The sequence below is a fragment of the Nannospalax galili genome, unplaced genomic scaffold, assembly GCF_000622305.1.
Source record: "Nannospalax galili isolate Female #2095 unplaced genomic scaffold, S.galili_v1.0 scaffold227, whole genome shotgun sequence".
Classification (NCBI taxonomy): Eukaryota; Metazoa; Chordata; class Mammalia; order Rodentia; family Spalacidae; genus Nannospalax; species Nannospalax galili.
Window position 1 is genome coordinate 11,105,315 of NW_008360303.1, and position 12,433 is coordinate 11,117,747.

At 42.1% G+C, this 12,433-nt stretch overlaps 1 protein-coding gene across 2 annotated transcripts in view; it reads right to left on the reverse strand.

The window, feature by feature from the left end:
- The window catches only part of Lamc2 (laminin subunit gamma 2), a 72,056-nt gene extending 69,869 nt beyond the window's left edge, over positions 1–2,187 (reverse strand). For both annotated transcript variants that reach the window (XM_008824305.2, XM_017795898.2), the window contains exon 1: positions 2,003–2,187. In XM_008824305.2, the coding sequence (XP_008822527.1) occupies positions 2,003–2,081 (79 nt within the window). In that variant the 5' untranslated portion in view covers positions 2,082–2,187. The remainder of the gene's footprint in view (positions 1–2,002) is intronic.
- Positions 2,188–12,433: the final 10,246 nt, after the last annotated feature.

A 12,433-nucleotide genomic window follows, 5' to 3' on the forward strand; every position in this document is an offset into this window, starting at 1 on the left:
TTCACCCACAAGGAACAACCAGGAAGAAACATTACTGTTTCAGAGTCTCACAGTCCACAGGTGCAGCCCACAGGACCCTCAGATTGGTCACTGTCACTCTGCATCAGAGCAGGTACCACACTTTCAGCCCAGCTCCTGTCCCAGTGTCCCATCAATGGAAGACTAGGAGTACTCTACTATAATGCCAAACCTTTCATATTCTCACTGAGCCCCCAAATGAAGCCTTTGAAGAAGGAATGTATACCTTGAGCAGTCTGTCTCCAAGGAAGGGGAGAGTACAAAAAACAAGCTCATACACCAAAGTCCAACCATGAGAAAGTAGAGTCCCAGCTATGTGCTCTCAGAGTCTGAGTTTATTAAACAACTGATGGTATACTACGTGTTTATTTTTGTAATTGAACACAACACACACATATACACTTAATTATAGCCAAGAGGGAAATTGCTGCAATAATTACTTACCTTATAAAACATACATACATATATATGTATACACACACACATATATATATATATAATTTCTCTTATAATGTGATCAAAAAGCCCCAACCTATGAAGCTTGGATCAAAAGCTCTGTCACTGCCAATAGCTGCTTGTGTGGCCTTGTGCAAACACACTGCCAAAGTCTTGCCTTTTAAATTGTGGGACTCTCAGGGCTTGATTCATAAACAATTACTTTAATTCTAATATTCAGACCATTTTTGCCATCAGGATGTTTTCAAATAGGTTTCAACTAATTTATTCTAACTGTAAGGGAGCCTACTCAACATGACCACTTTCATACATTAAAAAAATGTTTTATATGTCTAAGGTATACAACATGATGGGCTTTTTTTTTTTTTTTTTTTTAAAAGCAGAAAAAGGAGATTTATTTATTGTAATCGCATTGAGAAGAGGAGCAAAGATGTTCAATGACCCCTCTCTCAAATCCATCTTTGGGGTCCTAACATGAGATTTAGATTTAAATAGGGGACAAGATATATGAACAGCTAAGCAATTCTGGTGAAAGGGTGGACAACATGATGTTTTGATACAAACAATGAAATGGTTACTACAGTCAAGAAAAGTAAGATGCTTGTTTATTTCACAGTTATTCTTTTTGTATGTGTGGCAATTATACATGGTTTTTAAAACATAGTCAAGAGTTGCGGTGTGGATTTCCAAAGGTATGTTAGAAAAAGAGAAAAGGACTGTAATGGATGTACTGTGGCCTTGGGGTCCAATGGAAGTGATTGTTGGAAGGCCACCAGGTGCAAGAAACAACATAAACGTGGATGTGAAAAGTCAAGATAATTATACAGGAAAACATCTCAGCTAGAGCTAAGTGACATGGAAAACCAGCCTTATGTGTCCTCTTAGCTGAGACATGCATATGGGCAACCGTTGCTAGGTTCTCAGAAAGCTTTGTTTACATGAACTTAACTTCTCAAGACATGACAGTCACTGGTGTCCTAAGATTAATAGCATAGACATCGGAGTCCAATACATGCCTGGGAAGTGAAATTATTGTAAGAGGTAACATTGTGCAGAAGTTATGAGTATTACTAAAACTCTTACGGTTTTGTGCCCTGTCTCAAAAATGAAACACGAATGATAGAAGGATTAATGAAGTTCCTTTTCAATCTGTATGGTGGTAAAGTTCTCACCCAACTTCCATTAGTAAGTACACAGTGAGCGAACAATTTATGTGCCAGCTTATTACTGATTAAACGGGGCCCCTGGGGTAAAAAGAAAAAAGAAAGGTAAGAAATTTAAGAGGAACAATTTTAGACTAAGGAAAACCTCGTTTGGCACAACCTATCGGCTTCGTGGTTTTGAAATCGCGGAGCTTTGCCTAATACTACTGTCACTTTTAAACCCATCTCTGGAGAAGGCCCAGCAGGGAGAAGGGCGCTGGGCAGAGGTCCCAGGCAAAGTGAGAATCCTGGGAAGAGAGTTCAGCCATCACAGTCTGCAGAGAAAGGCAAGTTCCCAGCCTGGGGCTGTGATGGGAGGCACTCACCTTCCGTCCCGGAGGTGGCCCGGGCTGCAGGCAGGAGGAGCCAGATGCAGAGGCTGCTGCGCAGCCAGAGCGCGGGCATGGCCGGGCCGAGCCTCCCCAGGGTGCTGCCGAGCGCTGGGCTGGAACTTCTCAGCGCTCCCTGTGCCTTCCTTTTTCCTTGGTCAGGTGGTTTTATCGACTCTTCTACCTGACTCAGTCCTGACAGGAAGAGAGCCGGTGTTTCGGGGCGTGACTCACCTGTGAACAAGGAGGACCCAGCCCTCCGAGGCAGACAAACACACTCAGCGCACTCCGAGCTGTAAATGCGCTCACCCGGCCGGGCTCCCCCCTCCGCCAGGAGGGCGCACACCTGGACCCGCCAAGGGTGTGGCGCAGAGGCTGCGGCCCAGGGATCCTTCTGGAATGCGCCACATCCCCCAGAGCCCTTCTCTCACACGGTGGTCCAGGGCTGAACTCACAGTGGTAGATAACAGCCGCCCCTTCCTCAAACTGGGAGGCCCAGTCTCAAGGGCACAGACAATCATCTGAAACAGAAGTCTCCTCCACTTTAATCTAAAAGTCGCAGGCAAATCAGCCACTCCGAGAGGGTTCCAACAGGATCCTCTCCACTCTCCCTCTAGGGCCAAAGTCTGCCTGAGATACAGTCGCCATGACTGGCAGACCCACCTCCCACTCTCTCACACCTGATTTCCCTCCTTTCCATCACCAGGCTGGACCAAGGGTTTCTTGCCTGTGTCTGGCTAACTCCAGGCCTAGCAGCTCCTTAAGTCATTTGTTGGCAGGCCAGCCCCCTCTATGAAGACTAGGTGTCACTCTGTGTCCCCAGCCACTGGTATAGTGTCTAGGTCACAGTCGGTGCTCAACAAACTTTCTATTCAATTGTCTAAGAAAGAGGACCTGTGTTAACATCTTAGTATAATTTTCATGCCATTCTTTCTGTCCCACTGGAAAACATTGAGACTAATTATATCAACCAAGTTTCAGGGAGCTAGTTATAGTGAGCAATATCCATTAAAAAATGCAAATCTTGGTATGTCCTACACTGTCCCTTCTCCTAAGGAGAATAATTGAGGGGATTGTCTGAGAAGGCTTTGGTTTCTACTAAAGTTTAAATATACCAGTATTTATATAGACACGATGTGTCCAAAACAACCAATAACCCCTCCTGTTCCCCATCAGCAAGACCTGCAGAGGCTCTCAATAAATACCTAGTCACTGACTAAATGAATGACTGTTTTATAGAGAGTTCTAAGGCTAACAATCTCAGATAACCAATGAACAATACAACCCATGCATTATTGTCAAAGGGTGTGAGAATTTCCGTTTCTACATGTGATTGTGACCAGTGTGGACTGACTGGGATGCTGCGGATGGCTTTGTACAGAGCACAGAGCATGAACTAGATGCTTAGTTATAATCAGGATCTGGGTAAAGCACCGAAGAACAGCAGGTACAGGACAAGACACTGCTTCATCTCTAAAATCTCCAGAACAAAAATGAGGAACAGAAAGAGAATTCCAATTATCTCAGTTCAGACTTGATTCTCTTTTACTCTGGCTAAATAACATAAAGATTCTTCTTTCTCAAAACTCAGTGTCTAATTACTGATAATACTTCAGTTCTTAAAGCTATCTAGAATTCCCTTAGCTGGTATGTGGTGGAGAGTGGGGCTACGTTCTGAGTGCCACACTCCTTGTATGTCTACACACCCACTAGAAAATGTTCAGACTAATGACATCAGCCAAGTCCAATTCACAGGACCACAGGAGCATGGTACAGGCCTGCAAAATATAGGACAAAATTCATTTCTTTAGCACAGATTTCTATAGTCTATTATATCTCAAATGTTGAAACAAATATTTTCATCACCTACCATCATTTTCAATAATAATAATAAAAACAAAATGTCTAGTTGTCAGTTGTTGCTGTATATCCTTTATATATATTAACCTTTTAATATTCGAAATAACTCTGTGAATCAGGTTAGTTTCCCCATGCCATAGATATGGAACAATTAAGTAACGTGCTCAGAGTGGCAAAGCCAACATGCAATACCAGGCAACCTGGCTCCACAGTTCATGAACCCTTTGATAGTCAGATTAAAAAGCACCATAAAGAAAGACAAATTCACAATACTGAATGAATTGAACATGCAATCAAAGGTTAGTTATCAGCAGCCATCATAGCATGGCCAACTTGTGGACAGTTGGCATACATCCAGAAAGCTAAGTCATAAAAGACTCTGAGCAAATACTTGTGATTTTCCCAAGACATTAGTTCTGCAAGGCCCCCAGAGGTCACCTGGACCAGGAGGAACCGATGGGCAGCAGTCATCTTGCATCCAGACCACCCAGCAGCCTCACTGCTGTGGACAGTACAGGATTTTTAAACCTTTCATCAGGCACAGTTTGACTTAGTTTCTCCCTTTGTCTTCACATATCTAAACAACTTATCTCCCTTGGTCTGGTGTCATCTATTCGGAAACACTATCAGCCCCCTTTATCAATTCCCCAGTGCAATGCCTGAGCTAAGAGGACTCTACTGGTCAAAGTCAAAGCTCTGGAGCAGATTCCCAAGTCCAAATCCTGGTTTCGCCATTATCAAGGCAGGCTGCTTACTCTTCTCTGAGCTTCAGTTTCTTCTTCTGTAAAATAGTGATAATGATAAAATGCTTATCTAGTAGGATTATTGGGAAATTTTAATGAGTTGATGACGGTTCTAGGGCTCAGAACAGTACCAGGTACACACTATGCTCTGTATACATTTATAATAATATTTAAAATATTTCCACTATTGTGAATATTAGTGCTGTTAATAAGTACTAATATTCCTGACTATATGCTAGCAAATGCCTTATGAGAAAGAGGGATGTTTTGCTTCAACCCTTTTACTAACTGATTTTAATCATAATTTTGAACTCCCTGGAACCGCTTATCCTAGTTCATGTTTAGATTACCAAACTTTACTTAGAAGTTATTATTAACTTGCATTTTTTGTTATATCTGGAATTCCCACCTTCCTTTTTGTCTGTCTGTGTTTCTCTCTCTCTGTCTCTCTGTCTCTCTATCTCTCTCTCTCTCTCTCTCTCTCTCTCTCTCTCTCTCTCCTTTCTCTATGTAGGCAAGGATGCCCTTCAACCCCCAATCGCCCTGCCTCCACCTCCTCCTAGGATTACAGGCATGGTGAACCATGCTCCCCTAAAGTTGGAAATTTTATATACAGATTTGTTTACTTAATATTTCAAAAAGTTTGCATTTAGAGTTTCATTTAAGATAAGGTGGGTTGAAGTCTTATATTTCAAGTAAAATATAAAAAGGTGATGAATTTCATTACATTTTTATGATTAAGTTTAATTAACATATGATTTCAAAAAAGCAACAGAAACCTATTTGATTTTTTGTTTGGCTCAAATATATCTTTTCTGCAAATCCAGACACAGGTGAACTTGATGTGCCTCAGCAATAGAAAAGAATAAACCATCAATCCATATTAAAACATAGATGGATCTCAGGGGCTGGAGAGATGGCTCAGTGGTTAAGAACACTTCTTTTCTTGCAGAAGACCGGGGTTCGAATCCCAGCACCCACATGGCAGCTAACAACTGTCTGTAACTCCAGTTCCAGGGGATCCAACAGCCTTTTCTGACTTCCTCGGGCACTGTACCACCCGGGTGCATTTACCTACATGCAGGCAATACATGCATACACATAAAAATAATAAAAAGCACTTGCCTTGTAAGCCTGAGGACCTGAGTTCAATCCTCAAAATATATATAAAAAAAGTTGGGCCTGGTGGTACTCACTTGGAATCCCAATATGGGGGAGATGAAGACAGATCCTAGGGATTCCGTGACCAGCCAGCCTAGATAAATGAGGGAGCCTCAGAGAGGTCCTATCTTAAAAAGCAAGGTAAATGGCTCCTGAGGGGTAATGCCCAAGGCTGTCCTCTGGCCTCCATATGTGCATATACTACATACACCACACATGTATACACACATAAGTAATTTAATTATATACTTAATGTCAGTAGATTTGGTTTGCTTGTTTAATTAATTAATTAATCAATTTTTCCTGTACTACGGATGGAACCCAGAGCTTTATACATGTTAGGCGAATGCTCTACAGCTAAGCTATATATGCTCCATTCCAAAAACTAGTAAATTTGATTGTATATAAATTACATCTTGGGGGCTGGAGAGATGGCTCAGCAGTTAAGAGCACTAGCTGTTCTTGCAAAGGACCTGGGTTCAATTCCCAACACCCACATGGCAGCTAACAACCACCTGTAACTCCAGCTCCCAGGAAGTTAAATGCCCTCTTTTGACCACTGTGGGCATTGCATCAGGTGGGTACACTTATATACATGCAGGCAATATACTCATCTACATAAAATAATAAATAAAATAAATTCCATCTCAGCAAACTGGTATTTTAAAAAAAGAGATGGGGGGTTGAACAGATGGCTCAGTAGTTAAGAGCACATACTGCTCTTGTAGGGACCCAAGCTCAGTTAGCACTCAGGCCCAGGAGCTCACTACAGCCTGTAACTCCAGCCTTGGGGATACCTGACACCTCTGGCTTCCAAGAGTACTGGCACCCATGTGCACATACCCAAAAGATAAGATAAATCTTTTTTTTTTTGAAAAAAGAGTGAGAGAAACAAAAACATACATTTGATCATTAAGTTGAGACTTGAATTTGAGTGTGCAAAGGCCAAGCCAATTCTGGAAACATGTTGGCATCTGCCTCAGAAGTGACAAAGCCAGCTCCACTGGTCTGAGCTCTGACCTGCCATCTCAAGAATGTGGCAGAAATATCACCCAGGAATTGCACAAGGACCCCTCTCCTGGAAGCCTATACATTTTGGTGACCTCTAAAGGTAGCCATGTCTCTGGAATGTTTGCTCAAATTTCAAACCCATCTTGGACTTCCCTTCCAGGAAGCCAGGACTTGGATTTTTGCCTCATCTTCCTGAAGCTGCCACCTTCATCTGCGTCCATTTGGCCACAGGGCTAGAAGGTTCTGGGGCATTCCCACAGGGTGGGGCAGGCAGGGCTGAGCCTTGGAAGTCCCCTTTGTCCATTGTTGCACTTGCCGTTCAGTCATCACCCAAGGGAATTTTCTTTTTACAAGGCTGTGTAAATCATTTTACAGAACTGTCACCTCCCCACCCCAGAACCCCAAATAGAATTATAAGTGACATGTTGATTTTGCCTTGAGTTCTCTCATTACCTTAGTTCACTTTCTGAAGGAATGCCTGGCACGTCACCCGCTTTCAGACTCACTTATGATAAAAACTCAAGCACTGGCTATTAGCATGCCAACTATAGACACAGACCTGTTGGTCCCAATTCCCTGCTCTCCACAAAATCTCCCCCAGAGAGTTCTAATTATGTCAGCATTTGCACTAAAATTTTAAATGTAAAAATACAGTAATCAGGGTAAAAAAACCAAACCTCCCCCTTCCCCCCCCGAAAACTAGCTCTTGCTCTGTTCTTAATAGGTAAAGGAAAATGCCCTTAAATGGAAATAGTTCAATGTTTCCTGGATCGACTGCATAAATTCCCCCATGCTGGCTGGACTCCAGGAAACCACGTTCTCTCTGAAGCAGAACTCTAGCTGAAGTAGCACGACTCCTCTTTATACAGCAACATATATCGTGTGCCCTCAGTGGGCATTTCAGAATACCCACAAAGCCAGACCAAACACAAGCTTACCTTCATTCATTAAGGGGAGCTGACCATTTTCTCCAAGGTTGGCTAATTGTACATCTGGCCAGGGGAAGTGGTGGGAAATCAACTCACAAAAAACAACCTCATTTGTATCTCTTGATATATTCTAGACAGAGATATTCAAATTTATTTTTTGTTAGCAATACATTGAATGAGGAGATACAGGAAAATGAGACATGCTTAGGAAAAGACAAAACAGAGAGCTGGAGAGATGGCTCAGTGGTTAAAAGCACATGCAGCTCTTACAGAGGACCTGGGTTTGGTTCCCAGTACCCACATGACAGTTAAAACCATCTGTAACTTCAGTTCCAGGGGACCCGGCACCCTCTTTTGGCCTCTTTGGGCATTGTATGCACGTGGTGTATTTATATAAATGCAGGCAAACACTCACCCATAAAATAAAAATGAATTTAAAAGAGATGAAACAGACATTGAAAACAAAGCAAAGCCAGAGGGTGAACAGTCTTAGAAAGGGAAGTTGAACAGATGTCAGGAGAGCTTCAGCTGACCTGTTCCTTAGACTGAGAGCTGCTCATCAGCCTATGATTGACAGATATCAACCACCTTCATACTCGGGCTATAGCTACAGATTTGAATGGGAGGCAAAGGTCCCACTTCAGTGAACATTCTCCCCTGGTGGGGGTCAGGGTTGATCCCCTGCAAACTTAACAAAGATAAGTAGAAATGATGTTTCTAAACATACTTCTAAATTTAAATTTCAAACATTTCCACCTTCCCTAGCTTAAATTATGAGGTCTGAAAAACAATATAATAGAGTCCAATCATCTGTCTTAAATAGGAAACTTTGGACACGTTTTAAATATATAACGATAATGATATTATTGACAGCTAGAATAATTCTGCCAGCCAGGCTGTACTGGATATGCTGGTGTGCCCAGTGCCTGTGCAGGGATGAAAGAGTTTGTTCCTCACCACCATCCCCACAGAATGGGTGCTATTAATAGTCTAACCTGAGGCTGTCCAGGCTCCATCACAAATTTATTCCCATACCTTGCTCTAGAGTTATTTTACAAAATACAAACTCAGCCTTTCACTGGATAAAGGTAGTCTTCTCCAATTTAAAAAATGAGTTAGATATCAAGTAAGACTTGAAATCACTAGTCCTTATTACATATACAATATTCTCTAATGGCTCCTCCCCCGATGATCAACAATAAACAAGACCTGACTACCAGGGGTACATTTTCCTTCCCACGTTACCTCCAGTTATTCTTCAGGATACAACGATGTAAGATTCTTACGCAACTTCCTTTCACATCATCTAATCAGATCTTTCGTGGTTTTCTCTGGGCCTCATATCTTAATCCAGATGTAAGAGCACTGTATTAAAATATCTCCATTTAACTCCTTAGAATAACTGGAAGCTATTTTTAGTATGGTTGGAGAGAGCCTAAGCAGTCTGAAAGAGCTCAAGAATTTAGTAGCTATATCCTTGGGTGCAACTTTTCCAGGGCTTGGTTGCATAGAAATCCCCAAACATTCCTGGGTGGGTCTTTTGCAGGAAACCTGAAGGGAGATTGGATCTGATTTTGGTTTAACGGTGGAACTGCTCAACTGCACTGTAATTATGAAGAGAGCTACAATCAGAGGATAATCTAGAGACACTCTTTCTGACCTCAAGAGTTTCTCCCACCCTCAATCTGTCTCCTTAGGTGAATTCTTAGGGAGAATTAATGCAGTGATTGGGACAACTTAAACCAAAATGAAATATTTATCTCAAAGATCTGGCTATTTTAGGGGAAAACATTTTAGGCTTGAATTATCTGGGTAACAAGTTTTCAAATCATTGCTTTATCAGATCTACTAATGTCTTTGCTCAAAATCCCTTACTAAAAGAATCCTTGGAAGTTACTTAAATGCTCTGTTAAAGTAGATAGAATGCAGCTACTTTGTTTTGCAATTGAACTGTTAATATGGAATCGACTACATTCATGTGCTCCAGGTAAACATAGAATGGATTATATTTATGCTAAAAATTGTGCACACACGTACAGATAAATTGTGCTTGAGTTTCACAAAAAAATCTTTGTCAGTGTTTATGACTTTGATATGAGATGCCCTCAAAAGTTCCTGTGTTTGAACACTTAATCCCAGCTGGTGGATTGTGTTTATGACTTAGATATGAGATGCCCTCAAAAGTTCCTATGTTTGAACACTTAATCCCAGCTGGTGGATTATTTCGGGAAGCTGTGGGGCTCTAGGCACTGGGGCCTTGCTGGAGGAAATGGGTCCCTGGGAGCAGGCCTGGTGGGTTGTAGCCTGGTCCTGTTCCAGCTACTACCTTCTCTGTTTCGTGGCCATTGACTATGATGAGCAAGCAGCCTCCTGCTCCTGCCACAGTGCCTCCCTCTTAACGAGCCTTTAGGAACTTTCAAATGAATGGACAATGCATGGTTATTGTTTATTTTACAAAGCTGAAATCACTCACCTTTCTATAGTTCAAGTTAAACATTAATATGATGAGGGAAATTATATTTTATCTAAATAACTTCTTAAGAATGTTAGAATTACTAAGTTAATACTACACAGAATTGACCTCATTAGAAGAAAAATTAATTCTGAAGTTCAAGTTTTCTTATTTGTATTAAAATAATATGAATGTATGCATTCTTACAATGAAGGGAGCCTAAAATAAATATAAAAGAACGACATGAATCTAAAATAAGAACAGTGTAAGAAACCGTATATTTCAAAATGAGATGATGCTTGTGTTTAGAGTTAAAAGATTGCAAAAGGAAGCCAGGTGTGGTGATACAGGCCTATTAGCCCAGCACTCAGGAGACAGAAGCAGGAGGATCAGGAGTTCAAGTCCAACCTCAGCTATTAAAAAAAGATTGTGCCAGGCCTGGTGGCGCACGCCTTTAATCCCAGCACTTGGGAGGCAGAGGCAGGCAGATCTCTGTGAGTTCAAGGCCAGACTGGTCTACATAGTAAGTTCTGGAAAGGGATAAGATGTGTGAGACCCACACTGAGGATTCAGAGAGAGGGGACAGAAAGGGGACAGGGAGCAGACAGAGAGCAAGTCCAAGTCTCCAGTGCTTTTTTAACACAATTTCATGACAGTCATTTCACCAAACTTCTCTGTCCCTGGAAGATTCACACTTATTAGTGCAGGCAATTAAAAAGAATCATACTGGTTTCTTTTATTAGTTAGCTGGTTAGCTAGCTAGTTAGATTTTGTTTGTTGATTTTAAGACAAGGTCTCATTATGTAGCCTAGGTTGGCCTTGAACTTGTGATCTTCCTGCCTGTAATTGCTAGGAGTACAGGTATGCACCACTATAATCAATTGATTTGTGTTAGTTTTTATTTCCTCGTTTCACATTTATTTTTCACAATGAGAAGGACATTTCATGGCACTAGGTGTTATAACTTATTCCAGTGCTTGCAAACTTTGAGAAGCATAAACTTCTTTTAAATTTTTCTGTCAGCTAGGATACATGATTTAAGTAACAGAAATCTCATAGGAAGGCTGGTTCCACTCTGTTGTGGATTGCTTGCCAATAGCAGTTAGGATCTCAAGGCTTCCTTCTTCCCGTAGGTGGGAAACATCAAACATGTCCTGTAAATATGAAACAAAAGTATTTCCCCTTCCCTAATGGGCCATCCATCACATGCAACAGCTAGGGGCAGAACACCATCAGAAAATGCTCTGTGCTGACTGGTTGAAGCCTGGGTACCCTGACCACTGGCTAGAGGAATATGATAGTTATGATTGGCTGAGGCCAGATGCTCTTGGAAAGTTTTGTTACCACACGGTCATAGTCTTCCTCTCCATGGTTGTCTAAGGCTATAAGAGTTCAGTACTTGCAGGAGGGACCACAATGCCTTAGACGCTTGCTCTCTGGGCCCTTTATAGCAGAAGATTGCCTAATCCCTGCTCCAGTTAACCTGGATCCTCAATGGAGTTCTATTTAATTTCCTAAGTGTTGAAGGTGCCACATAGAGCACGCTGGGCAGAATGAGATGGACAGGAGTTGCCATGGTGGTTCTTTCTCTAATCCTTTCCTAAGCCAAGGTGAAGAAGGAACACAGGACACACCAGCTTCACGAAGGCCTGAGTTTTTGAAGCCCTTTGGCTCATCCTCCCTCCCCTCTTACAGACTGACTGGTGTCAGTCCTGCGACAGTTCTGTTATAGCCTTCCCTCTGGGCTTCTGAAGGAGTCTGTTCAGTTTGTTTGTAGTTTGTGTTTTTGTCATTTTCCTGGAACCATGTTCCCAAAACTGTCTGTCAGATTGTCAACCTATCAGGTGTTAAGTGGCATTTCTCAGAATCCTGCTGTAGTCTCAGAAGAGTCCTAGGACAGGGCAGGACTGCTTGGTAGCATCCAGTCTCTCAGGCAGAATAGTCTCTACAACAAGAACAGGGCTGCTTGGCAATGCCAGGTCTGTCCAGGCAGAATGGCTGCCTGCATGTTCCAGTCAAGACTGTCCAGATGAGAAGTGTCTCCCCCAGGTTATAACTAGCCTTTTCTTTTTTGTTCATTTTTCATTATGAAAAGAGCAATGCATTTCCATTGTGGAAACATTAGGCACACAGATAACCAAGCAGGGGAGGGCAGTTGGTATGGTGGCACTTGCCTGCAATCCCAGTACTCCAGAGGCAGGAGGAGAATGGCTATAATTTCAAGGTCAGTCTGAGCTACATAGGGAGACGAGGAGAGGAGAGGAGAGGAGAG